The sequence below is a fragment of the Culicoides brevitarsis genome, chromosome 2 (genome assembly GCF_036172545.1).
Source record: "Culicoides brevitarsis isolate CSIRO-B50_1 chromosome 2, AGI_CSIRO_Cbre_v1, whole genome shotgun sequence".
NCBI lineage: Eukaryota > Metazoa > Arthropoda > Insecta > Diptera > Ceratopogonidae > Culicoides > Culicoides brevitarsis.
This window is the reverse complement of record NC_087086.1, coordinates 9,230,210-9,255,833: the sequence shown is the minus strand read 5'-3', so window position 1 is coordinate 9,255,833 and position 25,624 is coordinate 9,230,210. Positions and strand designations below refer to the sequence as shown.

Below are 25,624 nucleotides of genomic sequence, written 5' to 3'. Positions count from 1 at the left end.
TTATTATTAACGAAAAAGGTGAAATTAAAGGTTATCACTCGCGAGAACGATTGAAATTTCATTGAATGAATGAAAAATTACAAAAAACAGTAAACAAGGTCAGGGATTTTACCGAAAAAAATAACGTTTTTCGTCATTTTCGAGTTTTGAATGTCTTAACGAACGATAAAAAGCAAAGAATTTCATCACCTGTTGCTTCTGTGTTTCGTCAAGTAAATAAAAATACACATTTGGTCGTCGTTCGAACGCGAAAAACGCGATTTCTGCCAGATTTTTGCCTTATTATGGTAGATCGATAAATCGATCAAGGTCATTTCACGCAAATTTAATAAAAAATTTCGCGATTTTCACGAAAAACTCAATGTCTCCGCCAATTGTTCACACGAAATCGGTCCCATCAAGGGAGCCAAGAAGAAAACTTGCTTCGGCGACGAATATTTTTCCTTCCAAAAGATCCCGTATGCCGAGCCGCCTGTCAATAATCGTCGTTTTCGTGCTCCCGTGCCGCATGAACCGTGGAAAGAGACGCTAGATTGCACCGCCGAAGGTCCCGTCGCCTACAGCTGGAACAATTACGTGCATTCCGTCGTTGGAAACGAAAATTGTTTGCACCTGAACGTCTTTACGCGAAATGTCAACCCCAAACAACTGCTTCCCGTGATGGTTTACATCCATGGCGGCGCTTTTATGCGCGGTTCGAGCTCAATTCTCATCTATGGACCCGATTATTTGCTGCAAAAAAATATCGTTTTCGCATCGTTCAACTATCGTCTCGGCGCTTTGGGCTTTTTAAGTGTTCCCGAAGACGAAAATTTAAATATTCCCGGCAACGCAGGCCTGAAAGATCAGAATTTGGCGTTGAAATGGATCAAAGAGAACATTCGGGAGTTCGGAGGAAACCCGGATAACATCACGTTGTTTGGAGAAAGTGCCGGCGCTGCTTCCGTTCATTATCATATGATGAGCCGACAGTCGGAAAAGTTATTTTCGAGGGCGATTTTGATGTCGGGATGCGTTTATAACAACTGGGCTGTCGTACCGGAGCGACAATGGGCAAAAAGACTCGCGGAAAAACTGGGCGCCGATGAAGAAACTCTAAAAATGGACAAAAAAATTGTTGAATTTTTGGAAAAAATCGACGCCGACAAGATTATCATCGCGCAAGAGCGAATTTTGAGTGAAGAAGAGAAGCGGGATCAGTTTATGGCGGCATTTGGACCCGTAATTGAGCCATATGAGACTGAAAATTCGTTCATTACGCAAGACGTAGTCAAAGCAGGAGCTTCGGCATGGGGAAATGACATCCCAATACTTATTGGAGGCTGTTCGAACGAAGGTCTTTTATGGTATAACGAGCTAAAAAACGAAGTTTTCGAGAAAAATAAGACTTTGGAGCATTTTGTGCCGCTTGAATTGAGATTCGACAATGATTGGAAGCGACATGCTGTTGCATTAAAAGACTTTTACTTCAAAAATAAGGAAGTTTCGATGGAAAATAAGGACATTTATGTCACCGTAAGTCTCGTTTTTCCCTTTTTTCATCAAATTTCTAATAAAATTTTAAATTTTTAGCTTCTTGGCGATCGAAATTTCTGGCATGGATTCCATCGCGCTCTTTTAGCACGTCGCAAATATGCCGCAAATGCCCCAACATTCCTCTATCGCTTCGATATCGTCTCTCCCACGCTTAATCATCACAAAGCCATGTTCGCGGAAGAGTCCGCTGAGGGTGCTTGTCATGCCGATGACAAGTCATATCTCTTTAAAACCGCCATGGGACGAGTTCCCGAGCCGAAGTCCAAAGAATATCAAGCGATGCAGAAAATGGTCTCACTTTTTACGAAATTTGCCGTTAATGGGGATCCAAATGGTGACGATGCGGGAGTAAAAAATTGGAAAAGTATCACGGAAACGACGGGAGGCGATGTCATGGAGTGCCTTAATATGACGATAAATGGCTTTGAGGTAATGCCGCTGCCCGAAAGTGAAAGAATGAAAATTTGGGATGAGATTTATGGAGATTTTAGTAACTTTTAAACGCTTTTTTAATCAACTTTTAACGTGATATCGCACAATTTAATGCAAAGTTAAGCAATAAAACTACAAAAGCAGTGATGCATCCGCAAATCTAATCTATAAAACAGAAATTGGCACAAATTTTCCGTTGTTAAGCTCAAGTATTGTCCCACCTTTTCTCTTCAAATATACTCGATTGCCTGTTCGGTAAATCGCCATCTTCTTATCTGCTCCACAATTTTCATCAAAATTTCCCGTGCAAGGCTTGTTACAAAGACTATCCTTCAATTTTGGGTATTTGACAGTGTCTCGCAAACCATTTCCACACCAACATTCTCTCCCGTTTTCCACTCCAGCAAAGATATAAAGACGTTCTTGACAAAATTTGACACAATTGTAAATCGAGTTTGTGTAATCCCAAAAGACGCCAAATTCCCACATTCGATAATCGGATACAGCGATATCTTTGAAACAGCCAACGTATTCAAAATTCTCGCAATTCGAGAAATTTATATTGAAAAAAATTATTGTGAATGCGAAAAATATAATTTTTGACATTTTTCTTATTAACTTTGAATGGTTACTGAAGTTATCAACAGAAAATTATCTGATATTTATACTGGTAAGTAAATTAAAAATCTTTCGTTTATTAAAAAATACGATTTTGTGAAAATGTTGCACAAATTTTATTTTTTCAAAAAAATAATTTAGACAAAATATGTAATTAAAAATTTTATAATTTTCTTATTAAATCTTTAAATAATTAAGTTTTTAGCCAAATTTATTATTTTTTTTAATTTTGAATTATTTAAATTAAATTAATTTTTTTTTTCACAAATTTTAAAAATATTCTATAATTATTTTTTTGTACCTTCTCAACAAAAAATCCTGTTTTTAAAGTTTTTTTTCTTTTTTATTTATTATTATTATTATTAATTTTTTTTTTTCGATATGCAGTTTAACAATTTTTTTTTAACATAAAAATTTTTTTTATAGATATTTTTCAAGTTTTATTTTATACGAAAAATTTAATTTTGAATTTTAGGCCGCTTCAAAAGAAATTTTCATCAAAAATTACCATTTTTTGGTGTATTTTCATAATTTTTCAAGAAATTTTTTCAATTTTTGGTAATTTTTTTTATGAAAATCGTGTTTTAACATTAATTTTATTTTCAAAAATAATTTTTATAAAAATTACTGAAGTTTCAAAAATTTTTGACAGCTATTTTTTATGATATTCATTTATTTATTTTAAATTTTAATTAAAATGTTCTTAAGTCAATTTTAAATATACAAATATCAATGTAAAAAAGCTCAAAACAGCCAAATTATTGATTAACGACCAAAAATTTGTTAAATTTTGGCATTTTGTGTGAAATTTTTATTTTTATTTCAAAAATTTTGGACAAAACTAATGTTTGGAGCGGCCTTATTTGTTTATTAAAATATTTTAATTTAATTTAATTGAAAAAAATCTAATTTTAAACTTTTTTTTAAATATTTTTCATTTTAGGCCAAAAAACCTAATTTTTTCTGAAAGAGTATCTAAAATGTAAGAAATATTTCAAATTTAATACCTTTTTGAACTAAATTAGATAAGAAATAGCGATAAGAAATTTATCTCGATTTTTTAAGTATTTAAGACAAAAATAATAAATATTTTTTTATTTTATAGATCAAATAAAAACTTTCAAATCTATTTTCTTCACAACAAAGTCAATCAACGGTTTTTGTGACTCATCTTCATATCCCGTCTCGTAAACCGACTGAATCCCAAACGATCCGCATTTTTGTGAGGAATTTCCGGGACACGCCAACGAACAACTGCTCTCCGGTAACTGCGGGAACGACGCTCTATCCTTCAAACTGTTGCCGCAACGACAATCGCGCGCCCATTCGAGTCCCAGATACGCGAATTTCTTGGATTTGCAATAATTGGCGCAATTTTCAACAGAAAGCGTTCCATCCATGTAAGTAACTTCTTCGAACATGCGATTTCCGAGGTTGTCACTGAAGCATCCAACGTACCGATTGGAAGTGTTTTGAGCTGAAACGGAGAAAATTACTCCAAAAAGGAGAGTTAAGATGATTTTTAACATTATTTTGATGAAAATCGATAGAAACTGAGAAGCTTCGGACTGAATTTTATCGTTTTTATACAAAAATCGGCGGATGTTTGACAAAAAAAAAATCATAAAAAGCCAATATTTTGCCTTAAATCAACGGAAGTCATCACAATACGACAAAAACTTGGCAAAAAAAATCCATTTCTCAGCTGTTCCTTTTATTTACTCAACTGCCATCCGCCTATCGTCATGAAATTTTTTCACTCAAAACATTATTTTTAGTCTCTTTTCATCACGCAACACGATCAAAGATGTTAAAAATCTTAATTTTCGTCTCATTTTCAACTTTAACTCTCGCCATAAACAATTGCAAACTCATAAATCGCCATTTCAACGAGTCCCTTTGCACGTATTGCGCCTCAAAAGTCCCCGTTGGTCGTGAAATCTTCACTTTAGCGCCTTCCGCAGCCAACGATTACTGTTTTTGGTCCATTTCACACCAATCCGAGACCTCCATCATCCGAAATTCCCGAAATAATGGCTACATTTTCGTCAGCGATCGATCATTCAGTCCTTATGGTATAGCTCAACGCGTGTTTTTGCGTACCTTTGAAGCGAAATTCGGCAAAGACTGCTTCTGGTCGATCCAAAAAGTGAATGGCGAAGGAAATTTCGTCACAATTCGAAATATTAATCGAAATGAGGTCATGTTGGTGTCCGATAAAAAAGGAAAATTCAACCGAAGACTCGTTTATAGTCGAAGTGCGGAGAATTACGAAGCAGAAAATGACCCGAAAGCCCAATGGAAGATCGAGTGTCGGTAAAAAAATACAAAAAAAAATGTATTTTATCCTTTATTTCAAGAAAAAAAATTAATATCTAACATTTTTTGTTGTATAATATAAATCTTCTCTTTTTTTAATGATCATAAGTTCAAATTGCAAGTCCATGGACTCTAAATTCCCTAATACGATATACTGAGTTTTTGATTTTTGTCGCTAATAACTAAGTTTTTTGTGTTTAAATTCATCATTTGTCTAAAAATATGTTTTTTTGTTCTAATAATATAAAGTCATAATACTAATTTGTTCCTATAATAATAATATTGTTGTTCTAAAATAACGAAATCACTCGTAAATGTCTTAAATTTCTCAATAAAAATAATTTTTAGCACCTCTTTAAACATTTTTAACAATGATTGATAAACATTTTTGTAACGAGAAAGCTTGAAACGGAGGACATTTACTTATTTATTGACGTTTTGATGGCGTCTTTTTAGTAAATTTGACGAAAGTGAGTAAATTTCCGCCTCAAATATTGGCGGATATTCGATATTATTGCCGTTTGTGGCGTCTTCTAGCACATTTCCGTTCGTGTTATTGCTACCGTGATTGTTGTTATTGTTCATAGTTTGAGCATTTGCGTTATTGTTGAGATTATCGTGTCCCGGCAATGTGATGGGAGGTGCAAGTGACGACGGCGAAACATCCATTTCCATCGCTTGGTTTATTTGGCCCGTTGGATTTTGCTTGTTGGCGGTCTCGTTTGTGTTCTAAAAAAAAAAATAAAATTTTAATAATAATTTTTTTTATGTTAAAAGTTTTCGAAAATAATTTTAAAAAAAATTATTTCAGACCTTTAAAAAAAATATTTTTAATAAAAAAAATCAAAAAAAAAAAAAAATAGTTCAAAATAAATTATGTAATTAATTTAAATTCAATTGATAAAAAAATTAAATTAAATTAAATTAGAATTAAAAAAAAATAATGAATGAAATTAAATTGATTATTTTAAAAATTAATACCTAATAAATTTTATTAATAAAAAAAAAGTTAAAAATATTTTTTTTTAATTTTGAAAATTTTAATTAAAAAAAATTAATGAACGAAAATAAATTAATTAATTTAAAAATAAATAATTTTATTAATAAAAAAATTTAAAATATTTTTTTAATTTTGAAAATTATAATTTAAAAAAAATAATGAATGAAATTAAATTAATTAATTTAAAAATAAATAATTTTATTAATAAAAAAAAGTTAAAAATATTTAGTTAAAAACATTTTTTTTTAATTTTGAAAATTATATTTAAAAAAATTATGAATATTTTTTAGTATTTAATGAAATTTTTAATTTTAAAATAATTTAAATGTTTTAAAAAATACCTCTTTACAGAATGAAAATTTTTTTTCATTAAAAAAATTAAAAATAAGAAATTTTTAAAAAATATTTATGAATTAGTTCATCTTTCTAAATAAAAATTTGATCAAAAATGGGAATGAAAAATAAATTCCTTAACAAAATTAAAATATTTTTAATATAAAATTTAACAAAAAATCATAATTTTTGAATTATTTTTGACAAATTTTAAAATTTTTAAATATTTTTCAAAAAAAAAAATTAAAAATAAAAATTTTAAAAAATATTTTTGAATTATTTCATCTTTCTACATAAAAATTTGATCAATGGGAATGAAAAATAATTTCCTTAATAAAATTTAAATATTTTTAATATAAAATTTAACAAAAAATTATAATTTTTGAATTATTTTTGACAAATTTTAAAATTTTTAAATATTTTTCAAAAAAATAAATTAATTAAAATTAAAAAATTTTCAATAATTTTGAGAAAAATTTAGTTCTTTTTATATAAAAAAATTGAAAATTTTAATTAAAAAATTAAGAAAATACTTGAAAATTAAAGGAAAATTTCACCTTATTCTTTTTTATTAAAAATTAAATATTTAAATAATAAAAATAAATAAATAAAATTAAAATAAATTTTTTGATAATTAAGATTTTTTCTAATTTTAACCTAAATTTCAATATTTTTTAAAATTTTATTATTATTTAAATATTCGACCTCACTTACCTTGTTATTAAAATTCAACGGCGAAAAAATTTCATGATCAACAGCCTTCGGTTCATCTCTTTCTCCATTATTTCTATGCCCAAATAACGCTCGATGCAATCTCGGGGACCCCAAAATCTTCTTTTCCTTACTCGTCTTATTCGAAAACGACAATTTCGTCAAATACGAAGCACCTCGATCGGATGTTTGGGGCACTGCGCCTCCCGTATTGCCATGATTTGTCGTCATATGATTCTCCGCCAAATTCCAATTGGTCATCATCACGTTCGGTTTGACATTCGTATGTTTACTCTTGAGATTTTCCGTTTCGTTTGCCGTGTTCACATGCTTAAAATGGAACAATTTTTCACTGGATGCCATTAAATGGTCGAATTTTTCAATCACAACAGATTTATTTTTTTGTTTCTTGTTGAAACTGCCGCCGATGGAGGTTTTATCTTTGTCGCTGTTGGCATTGTTGCTGCTCGAGCTGCTGCTCATCCAATTCATCGAACGTTTTTTCACGGATTGCATCACGGAAGATGACGACGACGTCTCGCTGCCATTCGAATTTTGTTTGCTTGCCTTTTTACGAGCATTCGCGTCATCGTGCGTCGCTTGCTGCTGCTGTTGCGCTGCCTGTAAGTTATTTTTGAGCTCGACCCGATCATCGCCCGTGATGAGTTCGTATCCAAAATCGCGTAATTTGAGTCCCTCACGACTTCGGGTGTACAAAATATCTTGATCGTCGGGTTTGAAACTTTGCGCGTAATCCGGCGTCACGGGAAGACTTCTTTTCTGAATCTTAATTATTGCGGGATTTTCCTCATTTTTCACCGCAGGCGCTGTTTTTGCGTTATTTTTGTCATCATGCTTCTCAATTCCCAAACAAACTCGCTTATTGTACGGATCTTTTGCGTTTTCCGCTTGTTCGAGTAACATCAAGTCCTTCAAAGTCATAAATCCGTTCGTGTTATTCGACGCATCCCAATCGCGATTCATGCTCGTGGTCTTCGGACATGTCAATTCAATGTCCTTCGGAGCTCCGTCATAGCCCGCAACTGAAAATTCCATCAAATTCGGGTTTGAAGCATGCATGTGATTGTATCCCCCGGGCTTTTGAACCAATTTTTTCTGCTGTTCCGCTGTCGGAGCGAATTCAATCTTCTCAAAAATCGGTTCTTCCTCCTCTGGATCCGCATCGAGGTCGGGTTTGAAGATGAATGTTTCCTGTTGCGGGCGTTTTGGCGACTCAAACGCAGGTTTGGGGCTCGGAACAGGCGGAAAATCGGCAATGCGATTCGGAGCAACGGTTACTGTGCCTGCTTGGATGTTCACATTCACCGGCATTTTGCGATAACTTTTGAATTGTGACGTCGGAACGGGCATATCTAACGAGTTTTTGCGTTCGCTATGACGTGACGACGAGAAAAGACTCAAAAATTTGTTGTCGGAAGGCGATCCCTCGGATGAATTTAAATTTCGCAAGGATTTTTTCAACGATCCGAAGCCCAAATGATACTTTCCCTCGGATTTTGTGGTTGTTGGAGTACTTGGTTCGCCCGAATTTTTGTTGTTGTTGCTGTTAGACGTTCCGTAAGTCATTAAAGGAGACGGCGTTGCCGTTTGAGAAAAGTTAAAAATGCCTCCTGACTCGTCGTCGGAGCTGTCTGTCTCGGAAAAAAGCTCTTTCGTGTCTTTTACGGGTCCTCCAGCTTTTTGTGTGACTGTTCCCTTCAATGTTGCTTGATGAATGTAGTCGATCCATTGTCGCTGTGCCTCTTCCGTCTCGGCAGCAAAGTAAAAAGTCTTGCTCGGATGATAAACTTTGAACGCAAACTCCTTCGAATGCACTTCATGAGCTCGAGTGACCGTAAATCCCGGCAAAAATATCAAACAATCCGCTTTGCTGGCCTCCTTTGTCTTAAATCCGTACAAAGTTGTGTCAATTAAGACAATGTACAACTTTGCCCAATAACTCATCCCGTGTCGATTTTTCGCGCGACGATACAAATGACCTTGAATGTCGCTGCTCGTGAAAGATTTCAGCGAAACTTTGCGCCGTTTCGACATTAAACTATTTTTTTTCTTTAGAGTCAAGGCTTTTCCGCTCACAACTGACGTGTGCAACTCCAATGGCGAATCATTGTTCGGATCTTTTGTCGGAGTACTCGTTACAACTTCCGGGACATTTCTTTTTAACGCGATTACGTTTGCCAATTTTGACTTATTTTCGCTATCGACGACGTTTCCGTTGTTGTTTACCATTTTCTCGCACTTTTCCGGCTCGATGAAACCCACAGATGGCACGACATTCTCGTTCTTAACGTTACTGCTATTGCTAATTATGGCGGGATTTGGCACAATGTTCGGCGTTTTGCTGGGCCTCGGCGGAGGCACGGGCTTTTTCTTGCTTTGACGAGGCTCGATAGCGGGTGGCACGTCTAAAATTTGAGAAAAATTGAAATTTTTTGGAAAAATTGAAGAATTTTTAAAAATTACCTTTGTCAGGAACTGTTTTTAACTTTTCAGAATCTATGGCAGACGATGCAGTGATCTCATCATCGACGTAAGGAATTGGCACAAGAGTTTCTAAAACGGTGTTTTCCACATTGCACGTATACTGAAAGGAAGAAAAAGTGAAAAAATTTGATAAAAATTACAAAAATAACTTAATTTTGAAGGAAAATTATTTTTTAAAGTAAAAAGCATGAATTTATGGATAATTTTATATGAAGTTTAAAAAAATTTTTTTTTTTAAATAAAATTTAAAAAGAATGAAGAATTTCATATCTATAAATAATTAAAAGTTTAAATAAAATACGTAAAAATTTAACAAAAATAAAACAAAAATTAGCAAAATAATTTTTTTAATAAAAAAAAAAATTTAAAAAATTAAAAGAAAATTAAATTTTTAAAATTTTGACTTTTAGAGCTCCTCTGATAAATTTTTATTGATTTGGAGCAAGATTTGACGAAAATTGCTTTGACACAGTTTTTGACACAGTTTTTTTGCTCTTGATTTAGTTTTCAAAACAAAACTATGTCAAAGGAAAAAATTTTTTTCAGTTTCAATTTTTTGGCAGTTTTGAGTTATAAAATGATTAAAAATGATAAATTAGAGCCCTCTGATAAATTTTTATCCATTTGGAGCAAGATTTGACAAAAATCGCTTTGACACAGTTTTTGACATAGTTTTTTTTTTGCTCTTGATTTAGTTTTCAAAACAAAACTACAAAACAATTTTTTGGCATGAGTTATAAAATGATTAAAAATGATAAATTAGAGCCCTCTGACAAATTTTTATCCATTTGGAGCAAGATTTGACAAAAATCGCTTTGACACAGTTTTTTTGCTCTTGATTTAGTTTTCAAAACAAAACTATGTCAAAGGAAAAAATTTTTTTCAGTTTCAATTTTTTGGCAGTTTTGAGTTATAAAATGATTAAAAATGATAAATTAGAGCCCTCTGATAAATTTTTATCCATTTGGAGCAAGATTTGACAAAAATCGCTTTGACACAGTTTTTGACACAGTTTTTTTGCTCTTGATTTAGTTTTCAAAACAAAACTATGTCAAAGGAAAAAATTTTTTTCAGTTTCAATTTTTTGGCAGTTTTGAGTTATAAAATGATTAAAAATGATAAATTAGAGCCCTCTGATAAATTTTTATCCATTTGGAGCAAGATTTGACAAAAATCGCTTTGACACAGTTTTTGACACAGTTTTTTTGCTCTTGATTTAGTTTTCAAAACAAAACTATGTCAAAGGAAAAAATTTTTTTCAGTTTCAATTTTTTGGCAGTTTTGAGTTATAAAATGATTAAAAATGATAAATTAGAGCCCTCTGATAAATTTTTATCCATTTGGAGCAAGATTTGACAAAAATCGCTTTGACACAGTTTTTGACACAGTTTTTTTGCTCTTGATTTAGTTTTCAAAACAAAACTATGTCAAAGGAAAAAATTTTTTTCAGTTTAAATTTTTTGGCAGTTTTGAGTTATAAAATGATTAAAAATGATAAATTAGAGCCCTCTGATAAATTTTTATCCATTTGGAGCAAGATTTGACAAAAATCGCTTTGACACAGTTTTTGACACAGTTTTTTTGCTCTCAAAACAAAACTATGATTTTTTTCAGTTTCAATTTTTTGGCAGTTTTGAGTTATAAAATGATTAAAAACAAATTACTAAATTTTTGAGCAAGATTTCAAAAATCGCTTTGACACAAACAATTTAGTTTTTATACAAAGGAAAAAATTTTTTTCAGTTTCAATTTTTTGGCAGTTTTGAGTTATAAAATGATTAAAAATGATAAATTAGAGCCCTCTGATAAATTTTTATCCATTTGGAGCAAGATTTGACAAAAATCGCTTTGACACAGTTTTTGACACAGTTTTTTTGCTCTTGATTTAGTTTTCAAAACAAAACTATGTCAAAGGAAAAAATTTTTTTCAGTTTCAATTTTTTGGCAGTTTTGAGTTATAAAATGATTAAAAATGATAAATTAGAGCCCTCTGATAAATTTTTATCCATTTGGAGCAAGATTTGACAAAAATCGCTTTGACACAGTTTTTTTGCTCTTGATTTAGTTTTCAAAACAAAGGAAAAATTTTTTTTCAATTTCAATTTTTTGGCAGTTTTGAGTTGTAAAATGATTAAAAATGATAAATTAGAGCCTTCTGACAAATTTTTATCCATTTGGAGCAAGATTTTTGAAAATTTTGAAAAGTTAAATAAAATAAAACTTGAAAAATTTAAAGTTTAAAAAAAAAAGTTTAAAAATATAATTCGAAAAGTGAAAAATTACCTGTGTATCAACATGCCCTGCCTCAAGCTTGACATTAGAATCGAATCTCACAACCTTACTAATTCCCTGTAATTCTCCAACTTTCTCCTCTTTCGCATTTTTAACGCTATTCTGTTGCTGCTGCTGCTCTTTCGCAATTAGATCATTTCTCGCTGGCACCGGAGGCGGCGGCAATTTTCTCTCAACTGGCTTCGGTTTAATTTCTGGCTTAACTTTAACTTGCGGCGCTACATTTTCCTGCAAATTCTCCTTGTTCGCTTGCACATTTCCGATCCCCGTATGCGTTGTCGGTCTCATTTCCAGCCCAAACCCGAAGGAGATACTTTTGTCACGCAAACTCGGCGAATCATCCAACCGCTGATCCCGGAATTTGTTCGCTGCCATCAAATCGAGCGCTTTTATCATGGAATATCCGTCGCCGCAGATGGAATGACGTCGTTGCAAGACGCCGCGCGACTTTGGGATGAAAAATTGTTCCTTTTGTGCCTCTTTGATGTCAACTTGGGTCGAAATATCGCTGCTACTGGAGTCCGAATCGCTCAAATTGTGCGTGGATTTTTCGATGAGAGGTTTTAAACTCGCGAAATAGTTTTGGGAGTCGGTCCATTGAGGCGACGGAAGGTTGTCGTTCCAACGTGATGTGAAAGAACGCTTTTTTGAAGGCAATTTCATGTAAGGTTTCATGTAGATTTGCCCAAAAGTCTTCGAATCGCGCGGTCTTTTCTTGATCGTGAGCAAAACATCGGGCGCGCAATCCCTCAGCATCAGCATAACTTTCTCATATTGCCATCCAACGACAGTTTGATAGTTAATTTGCACGATTTCGTCTCCCTCTTCGACTTGTTTCGAGTTGTGCGTCGGCGAATTGTACTTGATATCTCCAATTTGATGAATTCCGTTCATCACAGGCAAAATATAGAATCCCAAGTCACTTTCGCGCTTCTTTAAAGTCACCAATTCGAGCGACGCAGGTTGAATCAGCATCGGATCCGAAATATCCTGAATCACATAATCGGCAATTTTAGCAAGTCTCACTGCCGCTTGACTAATTTGCTTCGCAGGATCAACCACGAAGCGTCCCCGTTGCGCACAAGTTGCCATTTCGAGACTAAGTTTCAGCATGTTTGTTCGAATTTCGTGATAATTCCTTTTCCCGTGGAACGGCTTCCGATCCAGCCAAAAAATCAACTTTTTTACGTTGGAAATCATGCGGGTGACATCTTTCAAGGTGCTTGAATCGATTTGTCCCTGCGACGGATTCACCGAAAGTTGTTTGTAGAGCGAATGAGCACTTGTTGCGACATGCAGCGCCAAAAATTGGAGATTTTCCTTGTCCAAGTTGTAATGCTGTAACAGAAAAAAGTCAAAAATCGCGAAAAATTTAAAGAAAAATGACACTTACGAAATTTTTGAGCACTTCCAATGCTTCAAGGATAATCTCCTGATGCCCAATACTTTTAATCCCGAGTTCCTCGAGCTCGTACGGACGTATATTGAGCAATTGCGTGCCATTTATTTGATTATTTGTGAAGGACGTCAAATAGCGATACATTGAACTGTCGAGACCTGCGAGAAAAAGTGATAAGTAGGTGTTAATTTGCGTTTTTTTGCTAATAATTAAAAATTTGCGTTGCCATTTACGGCAAGAACCGCAGTTAATGACCTCAAAAATTTAATTTCTCACCTTTTAACCAGTCGACGACGTTCTCGACGCTCCATTCTGCCACATTTATATACGACATCGCTTAGAATATTTTTTTTTTACAAAACTAACAAAATTCTTGAAAATAAAAAATGATTTTTAGGCGTCACAACTCTCGTTTCAGTCATTTTTTCACAATTTTCGTAAATATTGCTGCGTGAAGCGTCTTATAAGCTGCGATTTTCACTGGTTTATTGCATTTTTTGGCAATTTCAAGGACAAATAATGGCCAAAAAAATTCGAGGAGCTGCGTTTTATGACTAAACAATGAATTAGCATGCGGCAAATTCGTAAATTTGACAAGTGTCAATGTGCTGTCATAACAAAATTCAGGAGATAAACAAAGAATTTGATCGGAAATGACTGTGGAAGCGGAGCCTCTTTTAGCGACGGGTGGTTACGATCACACAATTAAGCTGTGGCAGCCTTATTCGGGCGTTTGTATTCGCAGTTTGCAGCATTTGGATTCCGTGAGTGTCATTTTTTGATGATTTTTTTGATTTTTTATCGATTTTTTTCATTGTAGCAAGTGAATGCCTTGGAAATTTCGCCGCATCGGAGCATTTTGGCGGCTTGTGGCTTCCAACATATTCGATTGTACGACATTCACACGAACAATCCGATCGTCAACTTTGAGGGCGTGAGTAAAAATGTCACCCGAATCGGGTTTCAGGAAGAGGAAAAGTTTATGTTCACCGGCGGCGAGGATTGTCGCGTTCGAATTTGGGATATGAACTCGCACAGTCCAACGTGTAAGCGAATTTTCGACTGTCAATCGCCCGTAAATGCGGTTTGCTTGCATCCGAATCAAGTAGAGCTCGCCATTGGATCGCAAAACGGCGTTTATTTGTGGGATGTCAAGTCAGACATGCACGAACAACTCATTCCGGAAGTCGATGCCTCGATTCAGGACATTTGCATTTCGTCAAACGGGCTTTTTATGGCAGCGGTGAACAACAAGGGGAATTGTTACGTGTGGGATTTGATCAGTAAGGAGCAACAACTTACCGAAACGTCGCCACGATTGAAGATTGATGCGCATAAAAAGTACGCGTTAAGATGTCGTTTCAGTCCCGATTCGAGTATGCTTGTGACGACGTCGGGAGATGGCACGGCGAAGGTCTACAAAACGGAGGATTTTAGTTTGTATTGCGAGTTGAAGACGGAAGGGAGTAGTCGGTGGATTTGGGATGCGATTTTTAGTAATGATTCGAAATATTTGTTCACGGCGTCGTCGGATACGATCGGGAGACTTTGGAGGTTGGATAAGAAAACTGTGGAACGGGAGTATCATGGGCATCAAAAGGCGATTACAGCACTTGCTTTTAAGGAATAAAATTTTAATTAAATAAAAAAAATATTCAAAAAAAAGTTTTTTTTTGTCAAATGAAAATGCTTCACTTAATAATCGGAAGAGAAAATTTTTTAAATTGAAATTGAGAAAATTTATAAGTTATTTTTTTTAATTTTTATTTTGATCAGAATATTTTTCATATTTTACAGAACAGATTTTTTTTATATTTTAATAAGCCTTATTTTGTAAAATTTTAATTTCATGAATTACGTTTAAAAAAATTGAAATATTGATTAAAATATTAAAATGATGAATTTATATTTTTATGCAAAATTAATTATTTTAGTAAAAGATTTTTTTTTTTTTTTGCTAAATATATTTTTCAAAAATAGTTAAATTTTAATAATTTTTTTAATATTTTTTTCGTATTTTTTAAATATTTTAATTACATATCTTTTTTTTAATTATTTTTTTTTACATAAAAATATATTTTAAAATTAAATTAATTTTTAAAATATTTTTTTCAATATTAAAAAAAAAACATAATAAAAAGCAAAAATGAGAAAACTTTTTTAAAAAATGTTTATTTTTTTATTGAGATTTAAAAATTTATTTAAAATTCTTAAATCATTCAGAATAATTTTTTCAAATATAAAATATTAATTAAAATAAGAAAATTAAATATAAAATATTATTGATTAATTTTAAATATCTCAATTCAAAAGAATTAATCTCAAATATTTTTTTTTATTAAAAAAATTTTTTTTTCAATAAAATTTTTATATACAAACTTAAAAATTAATTTTTTTTAAATTATTGATTATTTTGAATGTTTTTAGATAAATATTTAAATAAAAATCTTTTGATGAAATTTATAATAAAAAAAAAAATTAAAAAATTATTTGAAACTTTAAATATTAAAAAAAATAAATTTTATAATTAAATTAAATTTCAAAATATTTTTTTCGATGTTAAAAAAAAAATAAGAAAAATATTAATAAGAAATGTTTTTTTTTTCAAATTGAGATTTTTAAAATTTTATAAATAAAAAGCTTTTTAAAAATCTAAAATAAGTCAGATGATTTTTAAAAAAAAAAAATTATTAAAATAAAAAAATAATTATAAAAATATTATTAATTAATTTCGAGTTTCGCATTTTAAAAAATTAATCCAAATATTTTTTTTTATTTATTTATATTTTTCAATTAAACTTATTTTTAGCACATTTTAAAAATTAATCTTTATTTTTAAAATTTATCGTTTTTTAAAAATAATTTTAGAGAAATATTTAAAAAAAATTTAATGAAATTTAATAATTTTTAAAATTTTTTAATTTTTAAATTAGTTCCAAAAATATTTTAAATAATTATTTAAAACTTTAAATATTTAAAAAAAATTTTTTAGGGACTCCCTATCAAAATTTCATCCCAATGCAACATTAGCGCCTTCATAACAAAAAAATAACAAACAACTGTCACGAAAAAAGTAAAAAAAATTCACGCGAGACAGACTTGATTTTCTCGCCCCTAAAAATGACTGTTTTAAAAGAAAAACTCTCCGACACCCGAGAACAATACGAAAAAGCTCAAAAGCTCATCGAGGAAGAATCCAAATCAGATCCCGTCACGGAGCCATATCGTTCGCACTACAAAGCATGTCAAGTGTTGCTCGACTTGGAAAAGAACATTTTGAACGTTTTGCAAGACATTCCCGCCGATTCGGAGACCCAAAGAGCTTACAACGCAATTTTGTGTCATGTCCTCAAAGAAATCGGTCGAATTTACATGTTCACCGAAGAACTATCGAATGGCGAAAAATACTTCAAAAAAGCTCTGGATCACATCAAAGAAGCTTCTGCGACATCTGAAGACGATCCCATGTTCATTCCTGTGCTGGTCGACACCTTAAATCAACTTTCCATCTTGTGGTCTCAACGCGAAAATCTCGAACAGTCGAAAGAATTCCTCGAAATGGCGGAAAAATCGTATAAAAAGTTCCGCGAAGTGCCCGGCGCCACAGCATTGACCATTTCTGACATCTTTGGAGGCAGTTCGGATGACGTCGAGCAGGGAAAAGGCGATATTGCGTTGGAAAAGTTGCATACCCTGACTTTGTATTACATGGCGCAAGTTTTGGGCAACTTGGGAGACTTGCACAAGTCGGCAAACTACTGTCATCAAACGCTGAAGCGACAAATTGAGTATAACGACTACGAACCGATCGACTGGGCACTCAATGCCGCCACGTTATCGCAATATTACTTCACGAAAAACGCTTTGAAGCAATCGCGGCACTTGCTGGCTGCCGCGTCGTACATGCTGGACAAATACGAGCAAGACATTTGCGCCATGGAGTTGTCCGAAGAGCAGAAAAAGACCAAAATGGATACTTTGAATCATCGTTCGGCGGATGTGGCACGTTGCTGGGCCAAATATGGCATTCATATACTCTCGACTTCGAAAGATCGCCTCATGCAGGACACGGATGAGGAAGCAGATGCCGCCGAAATCAACAAAGAAATGGAAAATCTCACGTTAAACAACGAATTTTACGAGTTCAAGACCCTCAGTTTGTCCCTGTACGAGAATCAAGTGGGTTGCGATTTTGTTCTCACGTACGACGATGCGAAACTGGTCTTCGTCAATGCCCAAGCATGGCTCAACAAGGCAAAGGAACACTATACCGCCGAATCGGAAGCCACGGAATACGCGAGAATCGTGCAAGATCACGTCTCGCTGTACAAATATCTCGCATTTTTCGACGAAGACGACGCGAATCGGTGCAAATTTCATCGACGACGTGCCGATATGCTCGAAGAACTCGTGCAATTGCTCAATCCAACGTATTATCTAGTCATTTGTCGCGAAATTTGGTACGAATTGGGACTCACGTACTCCACAATGCTCGATATTAAGTTGACGGCACTCGAAAATATTCCCGCCGATCAACGTCCGACGCCGCATCAGCTCAATAAGATCAACAAATTGTGTGATAGCAGCATAAAATCGTTCCAAAAGTATCTGGATTCGTATAATAAGGCGACGGAAACTATTCCGACCAACTTAAGTGTGGATGAAATGCATCCCGTGTTGTTCGCTTACTTCCATATCGGGCGGTTATTTTACAAAATTATCACGCCCGATAAGAAAATGCAACTTTGGAACATCAAAAATAGCCTGAAATATTATGAGATGTTGGTCAAGGGATGCACGGAGAATGCCGAGGCGGGTGAATTATTGAAAGCGGAGATGGGCGTTTGTAAGCAAATGACGAATTTGCTGCCGTTGAAGATACAAAAGTTATTTGCTGAGATCCAAAATGAAGGAAATTAAGTCAAAACGTCGAAAATTCGCATTTTAATTCAATAAAAAACGCTTTTTAGACCAATTTTTACTCCTTGTAAAATTGATGATTTCCAATTTTGCGGATTTTACGAACGCGATGAGCCCAATCAGGGTTCTCTTTATCGGGATTGTTGTAATAAACGCATCCCCCGGTTGGATCTTGAGATAACGAGGAGTTATAAACTCGTTCACACATGTTCCAAATGTCTCGATAAATGTCAGGTTCGCTAATTGTGGTGTCGGTGCAGTTATTCCAACACTCAAATTGATCCTTGTGAAGACAAACTTCCTTGATGGTTCGTCCTCCGAATCTTCCGTCAGCTGCGCGATTTTTTATTACCCATGCAACCCATAAACGGCCCTCAGGGATTTCGCCTCGAGCTTCCATGTAGACAGTTTTTGCGAAAACTTCCATTTCACCCAATGACGACATGATGATGAAATTCTGCAAATGAAAAAATGATATTAAATCGAACGATGAACGTGCGAGGGACTGATAAAATTTTGTTTATTTATTTTGAATTGAGGATGAATCACCGGTTGATTCCAAGAATTTGCATTGAAATTGTTTGTTTTTGATAATAATTTATATTTAGCTTACTTTTAAATTTTTGTGATAATTATTTTTTTCTTGTTACTTCTTTATTCTTCAAGAGTTTTAACGTGAATGAGAAGATTCGACCTTGAAAAAAAAATAAAAAATTTTTTAGTGAATTGAGTCGATATGAGAGAGAATTAAATTTGACGTGCATTGATAAATTTTAGTACAATATGCAACGCAATGATGTTTCATGAAGAAAAAAAAATTGATTTAAATTAAAATTTTATTCAAATTGAATTAAAATTAATTGATTACTTTCATTTAAAAAAAATACAAAAAAATATTTTTAAATTAATTTCTTAAACTTTAAATTTATTTTATTTTTTTTTTTTTTTCAAAAAAAAACTTTAAGTAAATATTTATATTTAAAAAAAAATAATTTATATTACAAAATTGTCAAAAAAAAAATTTTTTATCTTATTAAATTTATTTCGAACTTTTTGTCCCAAAAACTTTTTTTCAAAATGGGGGGGCATAAAAAAAAATTGAAATACTTTTTCATACAAAATGACAAATTTTTGACCGATGATCAATATTTTCGTTGTTTTTAATGTATTTCATTAATAATTTCTTTTTCAAAATTGATTTAATAGCAATTCAACTAAAAAATTAAAAAATAATTTTTCACAAAAAAAAATTGAAAAAAATTTTGAAAACATCAGTTCACTAATTTTGAAAAAAGTTTTTTAGAGAAGGCAATTCTTTATAAAAAATCATTTTTAATGCAAAAAGGTTAAAAAATATATAAAATCATTTGGAAATTTCTTTTAAAATCATGAAAATATGCCAAACAACGGTCATTTTTGATGAAATTTTTAACTTTTTTTTTATTTTGCCCCATTGGATTTTCGACTTTTGAAATGGGGCATGGGACAAAAAGTTTAAAAAAAATTTGGAGCGGCCTAATTTAAAAAAAATTAAAATCTTAATATTTTATTTTATTTTTATGAAAATCATTCGAAAAATTGTTCAAATATTAAAAAAATATATTTTTTTAAATCTAATTTGTTAACCATTTGAACATTTTTTTCAATATCTTAAATTTCTGTCAATTAAAAGAATATTTTTTTTTAATAACGATATTCAAAAATTTGGTTAAATGTCATTTAAATTGAATTAAATTTAAAATAAAATTAATTTTTTGAACTCGAAATTCAAGTAAAAAATAAGACGAATTCGAAAAATTAACATAAAATGAGAACCGCGTTCTAAAAAAACTAATTCAATTAAAAATATTCAATTTTTGGTTTAAATTTTTTTTCCATGTCAATTTTACATGTCGACATGGTATTTTCATGCAGCATATATGTCGACATGTGCATGAGACGAACCCAAAAAAAAAACTGAAAATTAAGTGAATTTTATTTTTTATAGCTTTTAATTTTTTTAACAACTCTATAATTTGATTATATAAAGTGAATAAAGTGAATCTATTTTCATCGAATTAAACTTCGGATCTTTCATTTCCTGAACATTTACCACCAATCAATGCATTAGTTCAATAAGACCATCAAATTGTAAAGCGGGTGAAATATTGAAAACTGAGAGAAATTTGCTGCCATTGAAGATAAAAAAGTTATTTGCTGAGATTCAAAATGATGGAAATTAAATTAAAACGCAATTTTACGTTGAGAATTCGCATTTCAATTCAAAAATTGAAAATAAACACGCTTTTCTATTTATTTTCTTCTATAAAACACATGGTTTCCTTTTGGGGCATCTTTACATATTTCCACGTTATGAACCCAATCGGGAGTTTCTCTTTGCTTTTTGGGATTTCTGAACCAAAGAGATCCGTTGGTCGGATCTTCAGATGAGTCCGCTTTAGAGACTTTTTGACACATCTTGTAAATATCATCATAAACCTTCTTTTCACTAATTATTGGATTGGGAAACAATTTCCAACACTCAAAGTGACCAGAGGTAACACAAATATCCTCATATTTTTTTTGTTTGAATTCTATTTTGTCATCTACGCGATTTCTGATGACCCATGCAACCCATCGTTGACCTTCGAGAGGCTCGCCTCGTGCTTCCATATAAACGGTTTTTGCAAAAAATTCCATTTCCCGCTCCTCCTCCGGTGTCATCATGATGAAATTCTGCAGATGAAAAAAAAAATTATAAAAATCGTCCAACTGATAAAATTTTATTTATTTGTGTTATTTTTATAAAGCACCGGTTGATGTTCAGAAAAAAAAATCATTATAAGTATTATCAAATTACCTTACTTTTAGATTTTTTTGAAAATTAATTTTTTCTTGTTACTACTTTACTCTTCAAGAGCTTGAACACGAATGAAAAAATGTGCACTTGAAGTAAACAAAGAAAACTTTTTTTTTACGTCGAATCGAAATTAGAGTGACAAGAATTTACCTTAGAACTGATAAAATTTTAATTATTTTTTTTTAATTTTTTGATGATTCTGGTCAATGTTCAATGTCTGAAATTTAGATTATATTTATCAATTGTTAGTTCTTGGTATTTTATATTTAACTAAAGATTATAATACGAATAGTTCTGGATTGTGGAATGTGCTAACTTTCATAAAATAATGAAATGATGGACAAAACGCTTACCTTTGAATTTTATTATTTGCTTTACTTTTCATGAATTGAGTTAAAAATTAAGTTTAAGAATTTGTCAATTTTTTAAAACGTAATGGTTTTTTTTTTTCAAGAATAAAAATTAAAATCTATATTTTATTTTAATATTATTTTCGAAATTAAATATATTTTTTTAGAATGAATTTTATTTTTTATATTGAATATTGCAAAGTTTAAAAAAAAAACAATTAATAAATTTATTTAACTTATAAAGTTCGGATATCAAAAATTAAAATAATAATAATAAATTATACCTTAAATATAAGATAAAGATAAATAAATAATAAAAAACATAAATTAAATATTTTCATGCTTCAAGCTATCAACTATCAGCTACTCAACTACCAACAAAAAAAAATCAAAAATTTAATTAATTTTTATTTTTTTCACACTAAAAAAAATAAAACTCAAATATAAAATTCATATTAGTCGAAGAAAATAGAAAAAAATTATTTTAAAAATAAATTTTCAAGAATAAAAGAAAAATTCTTAAAGTACATTAAAAAATTTAAATATGTAGTAAAAAACATTTTTTTTTTCAATTTTGTATAGACATTGCAAAAGCTCGACTTTTTGAAAGCTCGAGCTTCGGGCCCGAAGCTCGATAAATTTTCAAGCTCGAGCTTCGAGCTTCATAATGATAAAAAATTTAAGAACTTGTAACCAAATATTAAAACTATTTTTTTTTCTTACAAATTTTTATGTTTATTAAAGCAAAAATACAAAAAAAAAAAAAATAAATTTAAAATGCAAAATATCTTAAAGTTGACAAAAAAACGAAATAATTATATTGATTTGCAAAATATTTAAAAAAAACTAGACTGATTTGAACTGATTAAAAAAAAAAAAAAAAACAAAAGTTGGAATAAAAAATTTAAATTTTTTAGTGGAATTTTACTCATTTATTTACTTTTTTAAATTTATAAGCTCGACAGCTCAAGCTCGAGCTTGCAATATCTAATTTTGTATTATTTTTATAAAAGTTACTTTTTTAACAATTTTTTCCATAAATTCTTCATTCCTTGAAAAATTGATGATGTCCAATTTTGCGAGTCTTTTTCAATTTTTTCGCCCATGCAGGATCACACAAATCCGGATTGATGTAATAGAGACTCTTATCAGTTGGATCAGCTGAAATTGGAGCTCGATGAATTTCTTCACACAAAACTTGAATATTTCGATAAATGCCAGGTTCATAAATTGCAATATCCGTTTTTCCATTCCAGCAGGAAAATTGCTTCGGCTTCAAACAAACTTCTTTGATGGAATGTCCTCCGAATCTGCCGACATGAGCGCGATTTTTGATAACCCATGCAACCCATCGTTGACCTTCGTGAGGCTCGCCACGAGCTTCTGCGTAAACAGTTTTCGAATAAAGTTCCATTTCACTCAATGAAGCCATAATTACGTGTTTTTTGCTTGAAGGTTTTTTATCAACTGAGCGAAAAGTTAATGACTCACAATTTGGGTAGATAATTTCAATTGCGTTTCAAATAAAATTTAAAAGTTAAAAAAATGTAGAATTTCTAAAAAACGAATGAGGCCAAAAAAAATAAAAAATTTTGAACAAAATGTGAATTTTTTACTAAATTTTAGAAGAAAAATAAATTTTGTATTAAAAATCAATTCTAAATTTTGTCAAGGATTTCATCATAAAAATTTTGAAAAATAAATTTAATTAAATAAATTAATTAATTAAATTAAATAAATAAAATTAATTATTTTACTATTATAATTAAATAAATTAATATTATTTAAATAAAATAATTTAATCAATTTTAAAATTAAATTAAATTTCAATTTAAAATAAATTAAATTAATTAATTTGAATTAAAAAATAATTAAATTTTAATTTATTTAAAATTACAAAAAATTAAATATTAAATAAATTAATTGTATTTCATTTAAAAATAAAAAAAAATATATATTTAATTTATTAATTAAATAAATAAACAAATTTCAAAAAATTTCTAATATTTTATTTAAATTTGTAATTTTATATAAATTTTGACAAATTTAATAAAAAAAAACAAAATAAAACAAAAAAAAAATAATTTTTAAAAAATTTTTTTCCGTTTGAAAAAAAGAATTTCCGCAAAATTAACTTTTTAATTAATTTAAAATCTTTTTTTAAGATTAATATTTCTTTTATTAATTTCTCTTAAAAAATAAAAGTACCGCGTGATAAATAATAAATTTTCGTAAATACCTAAAAAGTTACATCACATTAAAAATTAGTAGGTTTTTGGGACATTTTCTCCAACTTTTACATCGCATCAAAGTGAAAACGATGCGCTTCCGCGAGTTTTTCCAACTTATCTTCGCGCTTCTCCTTGAAATGAAGTCCCAAGATGATAAAAAGAATCGTAATGCAAACGCCGCTCATGGCAATGACGGAATTCCAGATGAGTTTGCTTGGCGTCACGAACAGCTGCACCGCCCAATGATCTGGCCTGTTGATTGGCGAGGGCACAACTATAATCTGACTGTTCGGAATGACCTGCGAGTGATGTTTGTGCAACGTAAAGAGACCCACGGTAAGCGAATCGACGAAATTTGGCGTTCTTCCGAGCCCAAAAACGGTATACGGCAACTGCAACGCAAAATATGCTGATTGTGAGAGTTGCGCGGCAGTTCCGTGTTGCTTGTCACCCTCTTGCGTCGTCGTATTGAACTCGATACGAGGCCCGGGGATGTTCGATCCGTAATATTGTCGACGTTTTCCGAGTGGCGTCATCGACGAGGGACTGCGATCGCCTTTGAGACCCGTCAAAACGATCGCTTTGATGAAATTTGCGTCGTAATCCAGGGAGTTACGGAAGGCGAAAGGTTGATATTTGTCGCCGTAACGTTCAACCAGTATCACATCCAACGTGCCATCCTGATAAAAGTCGAAAAATGATCCTTGAATCGTGTTATTGCCGTAACTACTGAACCCATTATGCCATTGAACCTCGAATTTTCGCGATAACGAAGTCGCGCGATTCACACCGTTCTCCTCATTTTTCAGCAAAAAAGTTTTTTTCGTGCCGCCATGACTGAGAGTCGCCAAAATATCGGGATATCCGTCGAGATTGAAGTCGCCCACACGTAAAGTCACCGTTTCTTCGTACAATTTGCCTTTTTCCATGGCAAACATCCAAAAATTCCCGCTTGGGTCTTTGAGACTAACGGGCACGTTATACGGCATCGGGCGATCAGTCCACACGAGAAACGAGGCATTTTTGCAATCGCTGCTCCAACAAACGGGCACTACCATGTTTAGCCGCCCTTCGAGCTCGACATCCATGAACACAGATTGCCCGTAGTAGCCCGAGCCCCAAATAACGCTCGACGACACCTCTTCCAATTTAATCGCTCGCGTAAATTCAAACCCCTTCTCCTTCTTTCCGTGCCAAATTTCGTACCCATCTTTGCATGAAACCACCAAATCCGCATTAAAATCGTGATTCAAGTCCAAAATCGCATGCGAATGCGGAATTCTGACTTCGCCGACAGCCCTATCATGCCATTCCATCTCGACAACTTCCTTGAAAACGCCTCTTTCCCTGCCAAACAACCAGAATTTACGTTTTTCCTCCTTATCCAAGCCAAACAGGTCCATTGTCATGTTATGATCGTAATCCAGTACGAGAGGTTCGCCTCGCATCTCCTTAATTACGGCAAATTGCGTGCCTGTGCAATTCAAATCGTCACCCGAACCGTACAAAATGAAGACATCTCGCAAATTTTCGTGCCCTTCATGTTGTACAGTCACCAATAAATCCATAAAAGCGTCGCCGTCAAAGTCTCCGGGCATAACTGACGTGATTCTGTTGTTGCCGTAACCGACAAACTTGCATTGCGATCCAGGGCGGAACTAAAAAAAAATTTTTTTTTTGATGAAAAAATTTAGAAAAAGTGATTTTTTTGTAAATTTACCAGTTGATCCGAATCCGTACTGCCATATAAAATTTGTACGGTCTGCTGCCCCTCAGTTAAGATGAAAATATCTGTCAACTCGTCGGAATTAAAGTCTCCGTAAGCAGCTGGCAAGGCATCTCGTATCCCGCCAAAGGCTATTCTCGTGATATTGTTGCCCGTGTCGCTCGTACAAACGATAAATTTTAACAAAATTGCCAATATCCAACTTTGCAGGAAGAATGACGACACATTTTTATCGAATTTTACCATTTTTTTGTACAAATTCTCTAAAAAAATATTTTTTTAATAATTATTTCGACACAAAAACGATATTTTCGGGCTTTTTAGCATTTTTTTCTCGAGTTACGTTCAATTTTAAAATATTTTTCGCGATTTTTGTAATTTTGTGACTCATTTGTTGACATAAAATCCGTTCT

General features: G+C 32.0%; 8 protein-coding genes across 8 annotated transcripts; 3 read left to right on the top strand and 5 right to left on the bottom strand.

The window, feature by feature from the left end:
- The first annotated feature begins 65 nt into the window (after positions 1-65).
- Positions 66-2,353, top strand: LOC134828459 (esterase B1-like). The gene is made up of 3 exons (XM_063841439.1): positions 66-212; positions 292-1,515; positions 1,573-2,353. The coding sequence occupies exons 1-3, from the start codon at positions 66-68 to the stop codon at positions 2,035-2,037; spliced, it is 1,836 nt and encodes a 611-aa protein (XP_063697509.1). The 3' UTR covers positions 2,038-2,353.
- On the bottom strand, positions 2,134-4,115 carry LOC134828458 (uncharacterized). Its single transcript, XM_063841437.1, has 2 exons — positions 3,705-4,115; positions 2,134-2,508 (listed from the first exon to the last, which is right to left on the bottom strand). The coding sequence occupies exons 1-2, from the start codon at positions 4,113-4,115 to the stop codon at positions 2,134-2,136; spliced, it is 786 nt and encodes a 261-aa protein (XP_063697507.1).
- Positions 4,116-4,937: 822 nt separating this feature from the next.
- On the bottom strand, positions 4,938-13,668 carry LOC134829592 (uncharacterized). The gene is made up of 6 exons (XM_063842753.1): positions 13,422-13,668; positions 13,140-13,303; positions 11,738-13,084; positions 9,434-9,554; positions 6,953-9,375; positions 4,938-5,634 (listed from the first exon to the last, which is right to left on the bottom strand). Exons 1-6 carry the CDS (start codon positions 13,477-13,479, stop codon positions 5,329-5,331), a joined length of 4,419 nt encoding a protein of 1,472 aa, XP_063698823.1. The 5' UTR covers positions 13,480-13,668; the 3' UTR covers positions 4,938-5,328.
- Positions 13,669-13,770: 102 nt separating this feature from the next.
- On the top strand, positions 13,771-14,812 carry LOC134831085 (protein LST8 homolog). Its single transcript, XM_063844728.1, has 2 exons — positions 13,771-13,909; positions 13,966-14,812. The coding sequence occupies exons 1-2, from the start codon at positions 13,799-13,801 to the stop codon at positions 14,773-14,775; spliced, it is 921 nt and encodes a 306-aa protein (XP_063700798.1). The 5' UTR covers positions 13,771-13,798; the 3' UTR covers positions 14,776-14,812.
- A 1,372-nt stretch (positions 14,813-16,184) lies between these two features.
- On the top strand, positions 16,185-18,591 carry LOC134831721 (KIF-binding protein). The gene has a single exon (XM_063845528.1). It carries the CDS (start codon positions 16,266-16,268, stop codon positions 18,063-18,065), a length of 1,800 nt encoding a protein of 599 aa, XP_063701598.1. The 5' UTR covers positions 16,185-16,265; the 3' UTR covers positions 18,066-18,591.
- LOC134828457 (spore cortex-lytic enzyme-like) lies at positions 18,124-18,510 on the bottom strand. The gene has a single exon (XM_063841436.1). It carries the CDS (start codon positions 18,508-18,510, stop codon positions 18,124-18,126), a length of 387 nt encoding a protein of 128 aa, XP_063697506.1.
- A 3,708-nt stretch (positions 18,592-22,299) lies between the features above and the next one.
- LOC134828456 (spore cortex-lytic enzyme-like) lies at positions 22,300-22,686 on the bottom strand. Its single transcript, XM_063841435.1, has one exon. It carries the CDS (start codon positions 22,684-22,686, stop codon positions 22,300-22,302), a length of 387 nt encoding a protein of 128 aa, XP_063697505.1.
- Positions 22,687-23,358: 672 nt separating this feature from the next.
- LOC134831689 (T-cell immunomodulatory protein) lies at positions 23,359-25,604 on the bottom strand. The gene is made up of 2 exons (XM_063845487.1): positions 25,206-25,604; positions 23,359-25,143 (listed from the first exon to the last, which is right to left on the bottom strand). Exons 1-2 carry the CDS (start codon positions 25,455-25,457, stop codon positions 23,551-23,553), a joined length of 1,845 nt encoding a protein of 614 aa, XP_063701557.1. The 5' UTR covers positions 25,458-25,604; the 3' UTR covers positions 23,359-23,550.
- Between the last annotated feature and the right edge of the window lie 20 nt (positions 25,605-25,624).